Source organism: Betta splendens, chromosome 6 (assembly GCF_900634795.4).
Source record: "Betta splendens chromosome 6, fBetSpl5.4, whole genome shotgun sequence".
Lineage (NCBI taxonomy): Eukaryota > Metazoa > Chordata > Actinopteri > Anabantiformes > Osphronemidae > Betta > Betta splendens.
Window position 1 is genome coordinate 17,813,421 of NC_040886.2, and position 19,576 is coordinate 17,832,996.

General features: G+C 50.1%; 1 protein-coding gene across 5 annotated transcripts in view; it reads left to right on the top strand.

Moving 5' to 3' along the window:
* cttnbp2 (cortactin binding protein 2) overlaps positions 1 to 18,043 on the top strand; it is a 35,968-nt gene extending 17,925 nt beyond the window's left edge. For 3 of the 5 annotated variants that reach the window (XM_029154053.3, XM_055509878.1, XM_055509879.1), the window contains 21 exons: positions 293 to 523; positions 2,536 to 4,000; positions 5,479 to 5,772; positions 6,590 to 6,689; positions 7,450 to 7,600; positions 8,362 to 8,544; positions 8,860 to 8,977; positions 9,282 to 9,572; positions 10,750 to 10,845; positions 11,959 to 12,038; positions 12,359 to 12,445; positions 13,139 to 13,238; positions 13,561 to 13,734; positions 14,002 to 14,174; positions 14,378 to 14,556; positions 14,669 to 14,904; positions 15,004 to 15,189; positions 15,254 to 15,305; positions 15,460 to 15,559; positions 16,202 to 16,297; positions 16,875 to 18,043. In XM_029154053.3, coding sequence (XP_029009886.1) covers positions 293 to 523; positions 2,536 to 4,000; positions 5,479 to 5,772; positions 6,590 to 6,689; positions 7,450 to 7,600; positions 8,362 to 8,544; positions 8,860 to 8,977; positions 9,282 to 9,572; positions 10,750 to 10,845; positions 11,959 to 12,038; positions 12,359 to 12,445; positions 13,139 to 13,238; positions 13,561 to 13,734; positions 14,002 to 14,174; positions 14,378 to 14,556; positions 14,669 to 14,904; positions 15,004 to 15,189; positions 15,254 to 15,305; positions 15,460 to 15,559; positions 16,202 to 16,297; positions 16,875 to 17,165 — 4,683 coding nt within the window. In that variant the 3' untranslated portion in view covers positions 17,166 to 18,043. Of the gene's footprint in view, positions 1 to 292; positions 524 to 2,535; positions 4,001 to 5,478; positions 5,773 to 6,589; positions 6,690 to 7,449; positions 7,601 to 8,361; positions 8,545 to 8,859; positions 8,978 to 9,281; positions 9,573 to 10,749; positions 10,846 to 11,958; positions 12,039 to 12,358; positions 12,446 to 13,138; positions 13,239 to 13,560; positions 13,735 to 14,001; positions 14,175 to 14,377; positions 14,557 to 14,668; positions 14,905 to 15,003; positions 15,190 to 15,253; positions 15,306 to 15,459; positions 15,560 to 16,201; positions 16,298 to 16,837 lie in introns of those variants that run through there. The other 2 variants (XM_041071034.1, XR_008694999.1) reach the window with 2 other exon arrangements.
* The last annotated feature ends 1,533 nt before the right edge of the window (positions 18,044 to 19,576 follow it).

Sequence of the window (19,576 nt, forward strand, 5' to 3'; positions counted from 1 at the left end):
CTCTAAGTCAAAGCAGCAAGAAGCATGATGAACATGAGAGGCTGCATCTGTGCAGTGGAGGGATTTCTCAGCGCTGCAGTCGGTCGAGGCTCGTCGTGTTAAAACAAGCACGTTTTACTCCCTGATAAGTGGTCTGGCTGCGACGCCTAGTTTCACATCCGTGCTCTCCTCTCTGTGCAGCTGTGCCAGATGTGGGTGGGCTTTTTTTTAAGTGATATGCTGTGTTCTGGATGCTCTTGGAGGAGGCCTGTGATGTGGCTTGTTTAACGCTTCTCGTCTCTTCTTCCTCCAGGCTCAGAGGAAGGAGGTGTTTCTCCAAGAGCGCTATGGTCACTACAGCCTGACCGACCCCTTCCTGGCGCTGCAGAGGGACTTCGAATGCGGGGTCCCCGGAGGAGACAAGGAGCGGCGGCCCCTGGGCTCCAGCCCCATCTCCGTCCTGGAGGCCGTCATGGCTCACTGCAGGAAGATGCAGGAGCGCATGTCCGCCCAACTGGCTGCTGCTGAGAGCCGTCAGAAGAGGGTGAGGCACCGGAGGCGGGGAGGCTTGGACCTGAGGGAGGATTGGGTGGACTGGTTGCCTCTTTTGGAGCCTGTTCAATTTCTGAGATCTTGAAGCTGGAATCTCAAGTGGAAGCTTAGTTTCCCACTCGGCGGCTCCTAATAAGGGGTTAAGTGACCTGAAATGAATGGCCCCTGAACGAATGTGGGCGAGTGGGACCTGTCTGTTCCTGGTGTATCATTTCTATTTTTGATGGTTGACTGTGTGTGTTTGCCTCAGGTCTCTGTAGGATTAAGCAGGCAGCCAGATGTCCGCCGTGGCTCTGTCCCACTTCTCTCCTCTCCGTTGAGGAATATACTACAGATTTTACAGCTGTGCTTCTGCCAGTTGAGAGAGAGATTAGAGCAGAGTTCCACCTCCTTGTGGCCACTTTAGATGCTGCTTTGTTTGCTGTCATAACCCACCAGGATGCATGTTGGGTATTTCTGTACAGTACATCAGGATATACTTTTAGTAAAGTTTATATTGGTTAGTTTAGTCTATTGAATGATGCCAGGCCGACGCTACATGTAACTTTTCCAGACAGACCTCATCGCTTGCCCATGTAGATTCGGCGTCATGTGAGCGAGAAGTGGCCCCTCAAAAACACCCGGTGATAAATCACACTGGGTCCGGCCCCGTCTGGCTTAACGTTGACCAGCGAGCCAGCGCTGCTGAAGGCACTGAGGGGATCCTGTGGTTGCTGGGTAGAGAGTTTCACCCGCCTGGTCTGTTCTATCTTTATCCTCCATCCGTTCTCGCTCCTGTTGGCCTCTTGTGACTGAGGCGCTGAATTATCCATGAGGTCTTAGGCTGAAGGCGGCAGGCACTTGTACGTAACACACTTGAAATCAGTTTATAGTCATGATGAAGCCCCCCCCCTTCATCTCTTCCATGAATCAGTCATGAGCCCAGAGGACGGCCTCCACCCCCTCACCCTGATGCAGCAGAAGCACTCCCAGTGACACTGACTTCTGGTTTTGTGGGTAAACATGCTGCCTGCGTGTTGTTGATGTTGTGCCTGAACTGGGAAGCAAGGTCACGGCCGCTGGTGCTAAAATTCCCTCCTCTTAAAATAGTCCAGAAGGCGCCTCCTTCGCCTGCATCCTCCACTGCGGCTTCTTCGCACACATCAGAGTTGGAGCTTTAAAGAGTTTTTAAAAAAGACTAACACAGTCTTGGATGATGCATAATTACCGAAGCATCAACAGAAATTTATTCCACTGTGGAACTTTATGCAACAAGGAAGACGGAGGAGACATGTCGCGTCCCTCCGTCAGTCTGACTTAGGAATTAACAACTGCTGGGAAGCTTTTCCTTGAGGAAAATAAAACCCCTGATGTTCTGCTGACAGCCTGGTTTGAAGTCATTTAAGTCCCTGTATTGGATTGGGAAAGTGAAACAGCCTGACTTTCTGTAATGGAGGCAGTTACGAGAGAGCATAGAGCAGATACGGAACTGTTTCCTGATGAAATAAAACGTCCTGAGGCCGTTTACCCTCAGTGAACGCTGTCTGCTCTGTCTCCACCATCACAGCATTAGACCGACTCGCTGCAGACATAATCCTCTGCCAATTAGCAGCTAGTCGTAGCACCTCCTTCTGAGTAACAACTGGCATTCCCTCGGCATCGGCTGGTGGTGACACGTACTCCCTGATGTGTAGGAGCGGAGGCGGCCATGGGGGGGGGGTTCTCATTGGGGACAGGGGTAATGGGGGTAACAGGGGTTGAAGCTTGTTAGAGCGACAGTGTTCTGGCAGTTGGGTGGAGAGCCCCAGTTAAGCCCTGTTACCCTCTGTGAAGCCAACTCTGAGCTAACAATAGCAGCAGCGCTCCAAATATAGAGGCCGGGCGGCGGAACCCACCCGCATGAAGAGGTGAACTGGGCGTCCGCTCGTGCAAATGTCTGCTGGTGCATGTTTGAATTCTAAGTGTGCTCAGATGTGGACACCCCGCGTTGGGATCTCGTCCCTGACTGTGTTTTGCGTCCTGCAGTTGGAGATGGAGAAGCTGCAGCTGCAGAGTCTGGAGCAGGAGCATCGGAAGCTGACGGCGCAGCTGAAGGACGAGCGCGAGAAGAACAAGCACATCGTGATGATGCTGGTGCGCGAGTGCAAGCAGCTCGCCACGCGGGTCGTGGAGGAGTCCCAGCGCTTCGACGAGCTGCAGGCCCGCATGGACGAGGAGAGCCGCGCCTCCGGGCGGCTGCAGGAGGAGCTGGGCGCCGAGCGGCAGCGGAGCCAGCAGATGGAGGCCAAGATGGAGAAACAGCTGTCCGAGTTCGACACGGAGCGGGAGCAGCTGCGCGCCAGGCTGGGCCGCGAGGAGGCCGAGACCCACGGCCTGCGGCAGCAGGTGGAGCGGCTCAGGACTGACCGGGGCGACGGGAAGGAGTCTGCGGCCGGAGCAGAACCCGCTGCCGCCGGAGCAGAACCCGCTGCCGCCGGCGCAGAACCCGCTGCCGCCGGCGCAGAACCCGCTGCCGCCGGAGCAGAACCCGCGCCGCCCAAAGCCAAGGCGCTCACGTCTGTGTCTGTAGCCACAGAGCCCGTTAGCTCTCGAACAGCTTGGTGCCAAACGGACCTGCCTCCTCCCGAGGCGGAGGCTCCCAAGAAGAGCCCCCTCACCATACCGGTCAAACTGGCCTCTGCCAACTATGTGGGCCTGAGCCTGCCAAAGACGGCCGGCCGGGGCGTCGTCCACAGCAGTCCGGCCGGACCGGCACAGGCGGAGAATGGCGCCGAGGGCCAGGTCTCCCACAGCCTGCCCGCCGGGGTCAGCCCCCGGGTCCAGGCAGCTCGCTATAAGTTCCAGGAACAGGACCAAAATGGTACAGCCTCCCAGAGTCCTCCAGCTCGAGACCTCTCTCCCACCAACCGTGACAACTTTGCCGCCAAACAGCAAGCCCGTCACACGGTCACACAGGTTCTCTCCCGCTTCACCAGCCCCCCCGCAGGAGGCGCCGGACCCCTGCGTCCCAGCCTGCCCCATTCGGCCTCGGAGGGAGGCCCTTTTCCCAGCCGCCTGAGCCACCCCATAGGCCTCAAGTCGCCCACGGTGGCCAGGATCGACCGGGGAAACCCTCCTCCCATCCCTCCCAAAAAGCCAGGGCTTTCCCAGACCCCCTCCCCTCCTCATCCACCAATCAAGGTGGTAGGGGACAGCAGCCGCTCCTCTGGGGCTGGGCTGAAACCGGCCACGCCCCAGCTGCCGCCCAAACCTGCCCTGGACCTGGTCCCAGCCTTGACGGCCTCTCAGGTGGGTGCCTGCCTCTCATCCCGCTCCGCGGGGCCCGGCCGGGGCCCTCAGAGGCAGCCGGCAGCATGCACAGTCATCATCCCTGCCACCGCTGTCAGTAGCCCCTCCTCCATAAACCCCCCTCCCACCTCCTCCTCCGTTAGTGCTCCATCCTCCCATAGTCCCTGTGCGTCAGCGGGCAGCCCCATGGCAACAGCATCAGGTAAAGGGGCTCCTCCGTGCTCCATCTCCCCACTGCCTCTCTTCTTCAGCTGTCTTTCCTTAGCTCAGCCAAGCTTAGCCTAGAGCTCAGGGTGCAGCACAGTGTGTAGCACAGAGGTCAGCTGCGTTGTCCATTCCTCTCTTTACTTTTGTCTCTTCCTCCTCGTCCTCCTGTCGTCCCTCTGGGCTCCTTTCCACTCAACGGCACCCACTGTCTCACATTGCACACTGTTAGCATTGAGGCTAGTTTTCCCAGAGCAGAAGAGGCTTTTCCGGGTAAACTGAGGCAAACCGCTGGTTTCTGCCCTCGTGTCTTCACGTGGGCTGGGAGGCCTCCTTCCAGTAACCCCTGTCCTTTCTGAAGCTGATGCCAGAGGCTGCTCTCTCCTGCCATTCCCTGCTTCCATCCACCGGTAGCATGCCGTCACTCATCCCACTGACCTCCTGTCCTGTCCTCGCTGCTTCTGTGCTGCTCATATGAAAAATCATCATTTGTGTAAACTGTATGTTTATCTCGTCATGTCCTGTTGTGCTCTGTTGGGCCTCTGCTGTTTTCCTCTCAATAACTGTAACGTGGGTTCGACCTCGACCATCTCACCAAGTTCATTCTTGAGACTGTGGTGACATCATCCGGGTGGAGGAGTATAATTAGTATAATAGTCTTTTCCTCTGAGTGATACGCTAAAGGTCGGAGGTGCGTCTCAGCAGGATTAAAATACTGACATCCACCACTTCTGTGATTTCAAGCCAGACTTTAATCTCACCAGCAGCAGCCAGATGTGGTTTGGAGGCGGTTCCTAATCGCCAGCACAATAACTGCTCCCGTCCACGTCCCTGATTCTGTGGTGCAGTTGCTTTGTTCTGCTTTTGGTTCTTTCTGCTGATTTTCAAAATCATCCTTTACAGTTGAAAATTACCTCAGCGTTAACGTCTCCAGCCTTTAGCGTGACACGACTCACGAGTCTTCAGGCCTCAACTGTTGGTCTGTTTGTTGTCTGTGTGTGTGTGTGTCCTGTGAGATGAGTCCTACCTGTCATCTCAGCATTAATCTGATCTGACAGACTCTTTTGTCCAAGCTGCTGCTGCTGCTGCTGCTCCGTCTAATAAAACCAAACATATCAGAGGTTTCCGTGCTCTGACAAACCTCTGGAATAAAGACTCCAAGGCATTAAACAGAACTATGCTGTGAGCAGTGAGCAGCCTTTCGTCCAGGGCTGAGCATTCATGAGCCTTTGGGTCTAGAACAAATCAACTTGCTGGTTTGAACTTTGACCTTTGACCACCAGCCTGACCCGAGCTCTACCTGCAGTGGTGGCTCAGACAAAAGAGGCTGAACTCCAGTGTGTGTGGATTTGTAACGGCGCTGTGCTTCGCTCCCTCCGCCCCCGTTCACCCGTTGTCACCCCCCGTCAGCACTTCTAGCCGCTCCCGTCCTCCTGCTCTAACCTGTGCTGCTCCTGCTCCTCCTCCCTCCTGCAGGCTGGTGTCCCTCCGTAGCCTCTTCTCTAAGCGGTGGTGGACCTGCTGCCCTGGACGGCGGGATCCCCCGGCTCCTCCATGCTGCTTCCCAGGGAAATGTCACTTTATTGTCAATGCTGCTTAACCAACCAGACCCGACCATCACCGCCAACACCACCACCTCTACGCCTACAAACACCACCTCTACCACCGCCTTGGAGAACAAGCCCGATAACCTTGACCCAGACCACCTCTTCTACCAGAACCACAACCAAACCTCTGCCTTGTTTGCTGCTGCTCAGAACGGACACACAGGTAAAACTGTTGTCTTACTGTAACACAGGCTGTGTGGTCTATTTCATAACACGTCGTGCGTTAGTGCTCAGTGTGTGGCTGATTAGGAGACTTTCTCCTGCAGCTCGGTGTCGTCAAGAGGTGAAGTCAAGCAGCTTTGCCTCACAACTGACTGTGCAGGCTCGAACAGAGTCTTCGTCTTGCGTCAGTACGAACACACAATCGTATGGTTCAAAGGGAAAGCACCAGCTCCGGTGCGTGAAGGGCCAGCGTGGCATCAGAGCAGATGGAGGATGGGTGTAAAAGCGAGGCTGCACTCACAAAACTGGGTCAGTTGGTTCTTCTGGTGCGGCTGAGTTGCGTTCATGTCTTAATCAGCCTAATCCCAAACGCTTCAACTAATTCAGGAAGCTAATCCCCCAAAACGCGAGTGGCACCGGCAGCGTTTGTTGAGCAGCAGCTGGAACAGAGAGAGAACAAAGATGCTCGACGCCGGCCGGACGAGCATCTGAGCCTTCAGATGAGGAGCGCTGTCAGATGAGGAGCGCTGATCCATGAACATGACTAATGCAGCTGAAGGACAGCGGTTCTGACGACACAGTCCTCCACAGGCTGCTTCTCTTTTTCTGTAAATCACTGAGTGTGTGGAAAACGAAGGATCCAACCAGGTGTGAGTCAAATGATCCGCTCAGCAGCGCTCATTCACACGTCACCTCGCATCAGTTTCACCTACAGCACCGTTACGGCTACACCTAGTGTAACCATGGCAACAAGACCCCAGTGTATGGTGGTTGATGATGTCACGTGTCAGCACCTCTGGTTTCTGTTTGTCCGTCAGACTGTGTGAAGCTGCTGCTGTCGTCAGGATCGCCTGCTGATGCTTCGGATGAAAATGGATTCACACCTTTACACCTGGCTGCCGCCCACGGCCACAGCAGGTGAGTTCACACCCCAAGGGTTACCTGAGTGTTCAGCACCACATCCACACCAAGGTTTAATAGGCTGGTGTTGGTTCGAGCACCAGAAGAGGGTTTAGGAAAGAAGGAAATCTGCTAAAGCTTAAATGAAAAAAGTCAAACAGATCACAAGTTAGCATCAGCACAACCATGTGATGCCATCACCCAGAATGCACTGCGATGCCTGTAAGCCACTCAGACTGTAGTGAATGATGTCATTAACTGATCACACACATTGATACTGATGTGTCGGTGGATACATCCCAGCCTGGAGCCACAGTGTGTGTGTGTGTGTGTGTGTGTGTGTGTGTGTGTGTGTGTGTGTGTGTGTGTGTGTGTGTGTGTGTGTGTGTGTGTGTGTGTGTGTGTGTGTCCACGCTTGCCAAAACACACAGATGTCCAGGACCAGCTGGGGAATGTGCAGTGTTGTAATATCTGATCACTGTGGTATTTTTAGAGCGGGGACATGCAAAAGAGACGCACAGAGCGAGGGCTTGTTTTCTGGGGTTAACAGCTTTTCAGAGGTCATGACTCAGACAGGATCACGTCTCCTCACATGATCCTGCTGTATGACACACGGAGGCCTGGTTAATGTCTGAACAGCTGCTTTTTACGGCCCCGGCTTAATTGTATGTCACTCCATTGTCCGCTTGCGTGTTTGTGTCTCTACCTGTGCTGACGCTGTGGGAGCTGCGTGGTGCCTTCAGGTGACAGGTGATAACGCTGCCCCTCTGCTCTCCAGCTGTGTGGAGCTGCTTCTTGCTGCCGGAGCTGCTGTGGATGCGGCCGCGTCCGGGGGACAGACCGCCCTGTTCCAGGCCTGCGAGGCGGGACGGCTGGACTGCGTCAGGGTCCTGCTGAACTGCGGAGCCGACCGCTCGTGCACCGCCACCGTAAGTCTGAGGACGTAATTATTAGGAAACAGGAAATGAATCATACAGGTGTGTTTAAACTTGAAGTCACACTAATAAAATGTACAAAAGTAGTTTGCCATGTAAATAATATGGGTGACAAATCTTCCCTTAATGAAAAGAATATTATAATCCATCAATTAGCACAGTGAGTATATTATAACTGTTTATTAAAAGTAATGTGTTACTCTGTGTAGGATGTGTATCAAATGAACCAGAGATGAAATCACTGAATCAACTCCTTCATGCTGGAGTAGAATCTCGGGGTTAATTCATGTTATGGGTACTACAGTAAATCTATCTGGGTCTCCATGGTTACCATAGGAGTCTGCTGGTTACCATGGTAACGTGTGATGATCCCCTATATTTGGTTACCCTCTTTGTTCCACATTTAGCCCGGCTTCCCTCCTGAGCCAGAGCCGCCGAGGCCTCTGTCGCGTACCCGACCTCTTCAGCGCAGAGTATTTTTAGACGCCTGAAAAGTGTGGGACAGTATGTTGGGTCAAACGTCAGGATTTAGTGCTGCTCAGAAGTGGGTCACCATCAAGCAGCACAGTCAGGGAGTTGGATCTATTCAGCACCGTGTTAAGAAAACTGAACGTCAGCGTTCATCAAAAATGCTAAAATCTGACAGTTTGAAAAGGTTGAATCACTGTTTAACATTCAGTTCAAATCGGCCCCTCGAAGCAGAGTCACGCTCGGCGGCGTTAGAACATGATACAGATCCTCCTCCGTCTCTGCAGGACGGCTGCACGCCGCTCCACGCCGCGGTGCGTTCGGGACACGTGGACACGCTGCGTCTCCTGCTCGGGCCCCGGACCGGCGCCGACCCCTGCGTGACCCCGGAGCTGCCTGCTGCCCTGCTGAACCAGGCCAACGGCGACGGCTGGACGGCCGCTCACATGGCTGCTGCCCTGGGCCTCAAGGTGGGAAACGCTCACCCGTGTCTCACCAGCTTTTCTGCCTGCTTTAGCGAGTTGTTTTGGCTTCGTGACACATTGATGGAGCCATGATCGCACTTTACCAACCAACAGACGGACACCATGTTGATGTAAAGCTTTTCTGTCCTCTACCGTTAGTGGGAGTTTATGGGCTCCCTCACACAGCCCACTCTGTCCCACTAACGTCCAGCACGGTGATTACGCCTGACGTGAATATTAATGAAGAGCAGTAATTGGAGCGGGGGTTTCTGCGTGATGGCCGACCTCTAAACGCTGTTGTTGGGTGCTTGTGACCCGTAGGAGTGTCTGGAGGTGCTCTGCAGCCACAGTGAGCAGGACATAGAGAGGAGGGACAAGTGCAATCGCACCATTCACGATGTGGCAACAGACGACTGCAAAGATCTTCTTGAGAACCTCTGTGAGTGATGGCTCCCGTTTAGACCCATCGGTTCTGCTCTCTAATGAAATCAAACCTCTGATACCATCTGATTGTGTCAGCTTCATTCCAGTGGGAATCAGGACATGGTCGTCACGGTGATAAATCAATCAGTCAAACTAATTTAATACCGATTACAACATTTTAAACATTTGTACAGTCTGATTCACAGATATATTGGTCTTATAAGGGTGGTTCTTATATTTAAAATCAAGGAAAGGGTTAGAACGTTGCTGTAATTAGTTCTATTAGTATTTGAAATGCATTATTTCTGTCCGTCCTTCAGACTCGTACTGGGTCCTGGTCCATCTCCAGGGTTCAGGTGGAGGAGGAGCGGGGGCCATGTGTCCAGTGGAGGCCTTGGAGGAGGAGGTGAAGGGAGGCCTCGGCAGCCTGTGGGTGCTGGGCAGAGTGTCGGTGGACCGTTCAATGCGCTGGGCTCAGCTGGGCGCCGTGCTCACACAGGCCTTCGCCTCCCACCTCCAGATCCTCTGTGGCCACTGTCAGACGGGGAGGGAGGAGGCGCATCGCCCCCCGCTGGGCCTCGGTCCCGCCAGCATCGCCTCCGTCCTTATCGGTGAGGAGGCCTGTTTGCCTTGCTGTCTTTTTTGGTTTCCCGTTCATCTGTCCGACATTCGCTCCTTTTCCTCCTGATGAACCCCTTCTTGAAAACAGCGAACACAAAGGGAAGCTAATTGTTCCGTATGTTTGATTGGCCTGTTGTTAGGTTACTGACCCAGAGCACCTGACTGTGATAAGAGCAAGATAATGTTGGCAGGAGTTCTTTCCGTTCATTTGTTGTTTCTCTGTTTAACTAGTTTATTATAAAATGTAAACCTGACAGATTTACCTTTAAGGTTTAAGTCCGTGTGAGGCTGCAGAGGTCACAGAGGTTCGAGCTCTAACGCAGCAGCTGTTCGTGTTGAATGAAAAGGATGCAGATGTTCTCCTCTTCTTGTTTTAGTTCACCAGATGTTTTCATTAGGTGACGACAGTGCAGTTCCAAGTTTCACCGCCTTCTTACTTTCTTTCCTACATTCCAGACATTGTCTGGATGCTGAAAGCCTTGACCTGTTGTAGACAAACAACAGGTCAAGGCTTTCAGCAGTAGTTCAGTCGTAGAATTACGTGTGGGTCCTAGACTGAAAATCGATGTTGTTGCCGTCAAACATCGGTGACTTCTCATCTTGGCCTCGTTCTTCACCCTCGTCTGACGAAGCTGTTGTGTTTGTGTGTTTTGGGGGATTATGATGAAAGAACACATTGGAGAGATGCATAATGGATGAGATGGGAGGGGGAGGTAGAGGGGTGAAGTGGGGAAGCTGCCAGTTTGGGAGAAAATGGCGTCTGCTGTCGTCACTGTGTTAGAACGTCTCAGTTTCAAGTTGAAGCTGTCAGAAAGCTGATATTCTACCATATGTTTATTGTTATTGAGGTCACGGTGGAAGCTCAGTCAAATATTAGCAGGTGGCTTTAGTCTGCATATTTAAAATGAATGAGGAGCCAAACCAAGAGTTACAATACAAAAATATGTAATAATATAAATAACAAATATGTTTACATATTTCAAGTGTGATTCTTGTTCTTCACTCTGCTCAATATAATTTATGCATGCTTCATATTTTATGCATAGTCTCTGCATATGGTTGTTGTTTCTGTAAAAGGACGGTTTTCTGTGTGTTTGTGGAACATTTGGGCTCAGCTACACTTTGTACAACAACCGTTTGCGTGATGCTCGTGCTTTTCTCTTCCAGGAGACACTGAGTGGTTGCCAGGTCAGGAGCTGCCCCTGTCCCCCTGGGATCTGGTCAGGAAGCCGCTCAGTCAGTGCATCACCATCCGCCTAAAAGGTACAAAACTGGCAGCCGCTCGCTCGCTCAGCCCTGGGCCGACACCAGAATCAGAGCCCCGTCACTATAACAAAGGCCGTTTGGTGGATAAAAGGGTCGTTCGAATCACTTTGGATGCATTTGCAGCGTGGGCAGCGATGTACCGGATCTGAGCCGCACAACAGGAGGCAGAGACGAAGCCAAATGCTGCTTCTCACAATGAGAAGTTTGACTAAACAATAATCTTCAGTTTTGCATATTTCATATTGGAGTCTTGCATGTGTGATGATAATTACGTGCTAATGAAGATTCTAGGCTCCAGTGTTGATTAGGTGCCTTTTTTATGGAAACATTTTCAAGCCGCATCTAAATGAAAATAATAGTTTCACGCTGTTGGACGTGGAGGCAAACTCCAGTGTTAATGATTATGGATGTTTCACAGCAGCAGCCGCTCTCGCTCCACAGTTGGGGGAATAATCTTCGCTGCCTGCCTCTGCCTCTGCTGCTGCATCCATTCCGTGAATGGCTTTAGCTAGTTTCTCTCCTCTCACTGAGGCGGAGGGGAATAATATGACTGAGCGATAGTTTGGCAGGACGAGCGTCGCGATGAAGCGCAGTCTCTCTCCGATCGATCAGTTCTCTTGGCATCTTTTCCCGCCCTTGTCTGGGTCTTACTCACGGTCTCGCTGACCATTTTCTGTCAGAAGATTTCTCTGCTTGCAGTATTCACAGGCTTCTGGCTACAGTGGATCCATTACTGCTGTAAAAGCCGTCGAAACAATCAATTATTTACTGTCTCTGAAGGAAGGATTCAGACACAGTCCTAAAAATCCGTCCACCTCACAGGTAGCGTCAACACGCTGATTAGACAGCGTGATTACTGCACAGACGGCCTTAGGCTGCTATTTTCATAATAATAAAATATTACAAATAATAATGAAGGAAAAACACCTCTAAAAGAGACCCGAGGACAAACAGCTGTTGAATGCGAGTTGACTTTCTGCAGTGTTAGAGCAAGGGCACCTTGAGGCTCCTCTGTGTGATGTAACTGGAAGGTGGGAGTGGCTCATGGTTCCCGACATTGAGCGAACTGGAGGATTCATTTATGTGAACCGTGTCTGGTTTTTTCCACAGGCCTGTCTGAATGCTGTCTGGATGAGTTGGCTCTGGAATCCCTCTTCCCCCTGCCGCTGCTGCACAACTACGTCCGCCTAGTAAGCACACACACAACACACAGAGGAAGGATTAGATGAGTAAGATGCTCAAAAGCATGGATGGAGGCTAGAAGGCTGGGGAAGGAGAAAGAGAGGCAGATGAAGCGATGGACAGAGGATGGAGCACTACAGCTACACTGCCCCCTGCTGGCTGAGCCCGGACAGGCAGGAGTGTCATTTCAGTTTGAATCCACAATCTGAGTTAAATGTTTCACAGCGTCACAGGAAGCTTGACTCTGATTTGAATCAATTTAAAATTCATGCCTGTGACCTGTCAGCATCATGTTGCTCGTATGTTCATCCTCCTGCTTTGCCTCCAGGTGGAGCAGTACGGTAACCTCATCTTTCACGGGCTGGAGGGCAGCTGTCAGGAGTACATCGCTAACGTGGTGGCGCGCTGCATCAAGGTGCGACACTGATCACACGCACACACTCTCAACAGACAAGGGCCGTTTGTTTGACTGTAGCAGGCGAGTGAGCACTGTATTTATGAAGTAACCCATTGAAGTCATTCCATGTGAGGCTGTGTCGTGAGGCTGGAAAACATGGTAGGCTTGGGGAGCAGAAGGTCCTAGGTTCAAACCCGCACCAGGTGTGTCCTTGGGTCCACTTCATACTAGCTCCCTGGGCGCCTTGCATGGCAGCCCACTGCTCCCCCAGGGGACGTGTTAAATGCAGAAGGCCAATTTCCTTGTTACATTTACAAGTGATAATGACCAATAAAGGCTTTCTGTCTTTAATTGAACTTGGATTTTTCTCTTTGTTCAGTGTGTGATTCGTCATCATGTTCAAAGCATCCACTGAAATGATCAGATTAAGAAACAATCAACGCGTTCTAAAGCCAAATGAACTGCACCGGGTGTTCGGTAGTGTTGTTTCAGGCCGATGTGTAATTTGTGTGATGCATTAAAATCATAGTAACCCACAAAATGTCCTCAGCTGTTTGATAGCAGTGCAGTGGCTGGAAAAGCCCTTTCAACTCATTCAAATTCTCGTCTTGCTCCATTTCTCTCGGCTCATAGTAGTAGTAGATTTCCTTTGTTTCCATGACAACCCGCTCTCGTCTTACCTCGCTGCCTCTTCCTTCGTCTCTCCTCCAGTCTAAGCAAGAGGTGGGGGGGCGCTGCTGTGACGTCGTGAGGGTGGAGGTGGAGGAGAGTCTGACCAAAGAGCAGCTGCTGGAGACTTTCATCGCCTGTGGTGAGAACACAGACAGACACACAAGCAGAAATGGCTCACACTGATGCGGGATCACTTGGAGAGGTTCAGGTCTGAATCAGAGCAGACATAAACATGGCTCAAATCCCAAATTCTAATTAAAATGCATATTAATACTTTATATGGAACACTGTTTAAATCCATCTTCATTAGCTTGTATTATTTTCCTTCCCTGCATGTCATGACTCGATGCTGCCCCCTGCTGGCAGGGACACAACAGATTTTCTAGAACCATCGTGTGATGTGCACAGTCCATGGGGCTCCGACACGACTGGCTGTCCTTCATGTCCTCTTCTGCTCTTAGGCTTCCTGGTTCCATCTGTGGGGGGGGGGGGCAGGGTATCACCTGGTGCCACTGATCTGTGTGTGGTGGTGCTGCTGGAAGGACTGGAGAAGGCTTCATCCCTGACAGGCCTGCTGGGAGACCTCTGCCACAGTCTGGACAGCAGAGGTGCTTCAGCGCTGGTCCTGAACACCGGTATGACCACAGCCAGGTTCTGCACTCAATGAGATTGGAGCTATGAGCCAAAGTTTAAGCTGCTCAAATATACCACCAGCACGGGGAATGATGTTATATTGTTCAAATGTTCCAGTAGCGTGGTGTCTCTGGTGTGGGGTATAATAGGGTGGATCTATGCAGTGTTGGTTTGTGACATTAATACCTTGTGCTGTGATGAGGACGTAAGCAGCATTATCTGCTACAGTAACTTGTACTCTCTCATTTTCCCACTTGGGCTTCAATCAGGACCCCACCACTTCCGTGAGGGCAGCTTCCTGATTGCAACGCTGTCGAAGCCCCGGCTGCAGGGATCAGAGCTCCGCCTGCAGCAGCATTTCCGCTGGGTGACTCTTCGCTGGGACCAGGAGCCGCTGCACGGCCTGCTGGGAAGACAGCTCCGCAGGAAACTGATGCACAAGGTCGGTCCTAGGTCGACATGTAGCCAGGAAATCAATAGTTTTTGGTTCAGATTCAAACTTTTGTACTTCTACAGACTTTTGTCTTCCTTGTTGTTTCTTGACTTATTTCTAACCAGAGACCCAAAACCCAGACATGTCAACACAATGCAAGGCCTGCAGATTTGTTTTCCATTAATCACCTCGGCAAATGTCGCCTCCTCCAGGTGGGGACGGGGGCTTGGACTCCTGACGGCGTCATGGAGCGGTCGGTTCTGTGGGTGGCCCAGGTCTGGCAGCAGCTCAACGCTTGTCTCTCTCGTCTGGGGACCCATGAGGCTTTGCTGGGCCCGCAGCTCTTCCTGTCCTGCCCGGTGGTTCTGAACAGCCCCCAGGCGATCGTCAGGTACGTATGTATGAATAACAGGGATAGTTTACATTGCCAGAGCTCCCATTAAACCCCAGCTGACCCATTACTGTTTTCTCCTGGCTTGGTGTCCTGGTGTTCTGGTGCTCAGGTGGCTGGCTCGGCTCTGGAACGCTGTGGTCGTCCCCCGCGTGGAAGAAGCCATCATCTCCCGAGTAACGACCAAGCGCTCCTCCTCTTCCTCCAACACCTCCTCTTCATCGCTGTTGCAGCAACAGTCTCCTAGCAACTGTAGGCTGAGTCCTGGGCAGCAGGCTGTGGTGAAAGCTGCTCTGAGCATCCTGGTCAATAAGGCCGTTCTGGTGGGCTGCCCTCTGACTCGACGCGGTGAGTGGGCGTCACATGACAACATACCAGTCATCAACGCTCTTCTGTAACTGGATCAGCATACAATGATACTGATCTGCTCCTTCCTTTCTTCCTCAGAAATGGACAAGTATCTGCTGGAGTTTCGTGGCGGGAGCTTCCCCCTGTCAGCCGTCAGCTCCTATAAAGGAAGTGGTGGCGTCTGCGGCAGGAAGGGGCGGGACAACAACAAGCTGAGACGATCCAACACCAGCCCGCGGAAGAAGGGAAGCCCGGCCTGGAGCTGTGGAGGTTCCTTCAGAGAGGGTAAGATTGGTCCTCTGGGTCTACCAAGAGTCAGTGAGTCAAATAAAACTCAACTCTGTTGCAGGTTCACTGTCCAACAGCGACGTCAGCTTCAACTCCAATGGCAAAGTGCAGAGGTTTGTGTTTTCCGTTTGCTCTGATAACCAGCAGAGAGCACAGTCGTCCTAAAATGAAGCTTGTGCCTGCTCCAACTCTACCAGCAAACACATAAACATGTTATTATACATAGATGCGTGTTCCTCCATGAAAAGCTTGTCTGTGTGTTTGCAGGGAGCCGGTGGGTCTGTCCGTCTTCTCCGATGACGAGACGGATTTGATCCGGGAGCTACAGACCATGTGTTCCAGCAGGTCAGAGCCAGACATCAGCAAGGTGACGACACATCACAGCAGTAAAATGATTCACGCTTAGGTCAAACTGTCATGTTAAATCTATAGGATCTGATATATTAGCAGTACGCGGACATGTGAGATGCACTAGTAGTCCCAAACGCTCTGCTTTCAGCGCGTATGTTTTGATTCATCCCTGCTGCTTAATTTGGCGCCGTCATCCTTCCGATCATAGCAGCTTTGTGTGTCTGGGGCGCTGAACCAGTGATTAGCTTGACCCGGCTGTTGTTGAGCTCAGGACTGGACCTCTCCATCGTTGTCTGACTGTTGATCCTAGTGTCATAAACAAATTAGCTTCATTACACAATAGTTTCTTATCACTGTCACTGTCAAACAAGTATGGAAAAAACTAACAGTGTTTTTATAATGATACATGTGAGGAAGCAGAAAAACCAATAAAGGTGTGAGAAGCCTAAACATATTCATTGGCAGGTTCTTAAAATTGACCTAAACCAGTAATTGTCTAATCTTAGACCTTGACCTGCGTGATCCTCATGCTGAACACCTCATCCCACCCTGTACTTGAGTTAGCGGTAATGACAGCCCACAGATTACAGCCCAGTGCTCATTGAGGCGTGTTACTCACCTTCAGTCCAGGTTTCATCTGCTCGTTGATCTCCCACAGATCTCTCGGGGCAACGAAGACTTGATTCCATTCGTCAGAGAGACGTCTCCTCGTCCTGAGGCCGAGCAAGAAGCTGCCGTCCAGCAGCGATCGCAGGTGAGGCCAAGAAAAAAGCATCCACGGAGGGAGGAAATTAAAACAAGACAATGAAGCTGGTACAGTCTGCAACACAAATGTATCCTAGCAATCACTTCTGTATCTGAAGAGTACATTATGATTCTGTAAAAACACAGCTACCCTCCACTGATCCTCATCACAGGAGAAGTGCCCGAACCACAAAGTGGCCACTCACATTAAAACGTGTTGTTTTGTGTCACTTCTAATCATGCGTTTCCTCCATGGCTGTTTTCTCACACGTAGCTTGTCCAGTATTAGTAGTTTGAGAGCAGCAGTGTGTCATTAAGGAGGTTCTGGCTCCTGCTTCTGCCCCTTTAGAGGGTTTATCGGCGTTTCAGAACAAATTGACTGTAGGTTTCCCAGCTGGTTTGAATACGACATTGAGATGTTAGTGCACCTAAAAATGGGAGGAAAGTCTTCAAACCAACCTGAAAGCAAAGCAAAATAAATGCGTTACAATCTGGTACATACAGAACTGCTGCTCTCACTGCTCGGCTGGTAACGATGACTTTGTTTCAGTCAATGAACTCCTCCAACCCTCACCGTCTTCCTGCAGACTGTGGCTCATGAGTCCAGCTGCACTTCCAGCCAGGCAGCCGTCCAGCGTTCAGGCCCTCGTGCTAAATCGCAGCTCCCCATCCCCAGCAGCAGGGGGCAGCAGACACGAGCCTCCAACAGCAGCAGCAGCAGCAGCAGCAGCAGCAGCTCTATTCAAACCCAGACGACCCCCAGCCGCAGCAGAAAAAAGCAGACTCCAACCTGCAGCAACAGCAACTACCGCAGCGCTGACAACCAATCACACGAGGACATTTGGATCCTCCACAGAGACCTGCATGAAAACAAGTAGACATCTTCTTCCCCATGATTCCCTCCATGGTGTAAAGACTAGGTACCTGACGACCTTTGACTTTTAGTATTTGTACTCGTTATCTGTACTTGTTACACTGTTCTGCAGTTGTGTACTTGGGGACCATAGTTTTATTCTATTACAGTATTTGAAGTTTATCGAAGGATTAAAAAAAGGGTTTGGCAAGATGTGACACGAGTGAACTAACAGAGAGTACTGCAGCAGCTCACGTCCCTGTCGCCTTATTCCACTGTATCTTCCTGCTTCTTAAGGGACGGTCTCGCAAGATGCAGTGTGAAAGAAACATACCGAAATCAGAGCTGGGAAAGTATTTGACAGGTGGAAATCGCCTCAAATGTGGCTACTAATCCGTATTTTTGTGATCTTAAAGTGAAATACTGTGCTTCTACTGGTAAAAAGCCACTGAAGAGTAACTGACGGTACTCACGCAGGTGTTACCTTTTGGTGAAGTGTTTTGGATCAAAGAGACGAGCAGGTTTTTATTTTTTCTTTTGTCGTTTTTGCTATCAAGTATTTTGAGATATTCAAGTGTTATCTTTAAATAGTCGCAAGGTTGGTTTAAATACTGCTGAAATTAATCAGGGTTTTACCAAATATATTTGTAAATAAGAATTAGTATGTTTAAGTGCTCCATGGATTGGTGTATGTGGTATGATGCTTGTACAGTGATGAAACTTTAAGGCAAAACTGCTGAAAAACAAAAACAAATGTGTACATAGTGTTTGTAAACGAGTTTAGTTCTTAACCCTTCACTTGTTTCAAAGTGAGTGGGATGTGGCAATAAGTACTAGAACTGTATAAACACAGGACGTCCTCTGTCAACTGTAAGCCATAATAAATATTTTAAATACCCATCATCTCTGAGTCATGTTCAGTTCTGACTTCGCAGCCTCCTGTGTAACTCGCCTTCCTTCTGCCTTTATCACTGTGTTCTTTGTACGATTTTATTTTCAGTGGACATTGTTTATATTTCTATATAAATATCTATACATATGTACAGGAGAGATTTAGTCGACCTATGATTTGGATCTGTATAGTAGCTGTTCGAAGATTTAAGTTTTAAAGATTTGTCTCGAAGCACAAATATTAAAATCACTCCAAAAGCTTCACTGGCTTTTTTTCCCCCGTTTTAAAAATGCACACACACACACACACGCACGCACGCACAACATCATTGGATTGAAAAGGCTCTCACTTCCTAGGATGATAGTATGTGAGAGCAAATGCTTGACAAATGACCATGTGAAAGAATTGATGGCAGACCTGCTGTATTGTCAAGGTGCAGGGGACCGAATAAAGGGAACATGACTACACTTCATTTGAAGGTACTTAAATCAGTATTTGCTTCAAATTACAGTTATAATCCACTAATAATTACTGTCTAAGCTCATACTTATAGTTCATGGCTCATACTGCTTCACCTTTACCAGCTCCAACACTGGGGACGTTTCCACATTAGATGTGAAAAAAGCCATTGTGCCTAATGAGCAATTTTAATACTAGGGAACACACCTGAGGCATGAAGCCCTGACCTGAACGCAATGGGACAAAGGGTACGACGGCTCCGAGTCCGACCTCGTTCAAGCTCCTGTGGCTCAAATGGAGAAACGGGCGATGGGCCTGAAACCAGAAGAGTGGAGAATATATTACAAGCAGATTATTGTTCCCATCTAGATGGTGTGTGACTGATGAGTCATGAACAAGTGAACAAGTAAACAAAAACAACACAAACAAATATTCTCAAAAGCTTTACTGTAAATATAATCAAGTGAACAAATACATTTATACACTTTTGGACTCTCGTCCTTTTCCTATGCGTAAGAAACAACTGATTTCATTTACACTGTAAAAAAACAGTTAACATATTATTGTACATCAATGCATTTCTCCACAGTACCTTCATTGCGAACTATTATTAAGCATACAAGGAGTAACACGTTCTTCTTTCAACCCAAAGAGAGAAAACGTGATTAGGAGTTAAACAACTTCCAGTTTTCAGCAAATGCAGATGGAAATTGATAAGATGCTTGTTTTGCATTTTTACAGCAATAAAATGAAAATTAGTTCATGCCCCCAAATTCTCTTCTGTTCCTATAATTCATCAGGTAATAGATGCTGAACAATCAAATATTGGTGTAAATAACAATGTTTTATTCTATGAAGGACCACAACAATCATGTGACCGTGTCCTGGCTGTGAACCTGTACCTACTGAAGGGCTCTTGCCTAAAGTGCATGAAGGCAGCAGTGCCAGCAAAGCACGGCACTGTGTCTGTCATTGTGTTGGTAAACACTTATATAGCAAATACTTTTACTAGTAGTGTTTGTGGCCTTGTAGCAGAGCTGTACAGTATGTGCTGTCTTATTCATATACATGAGCAAACTATTACA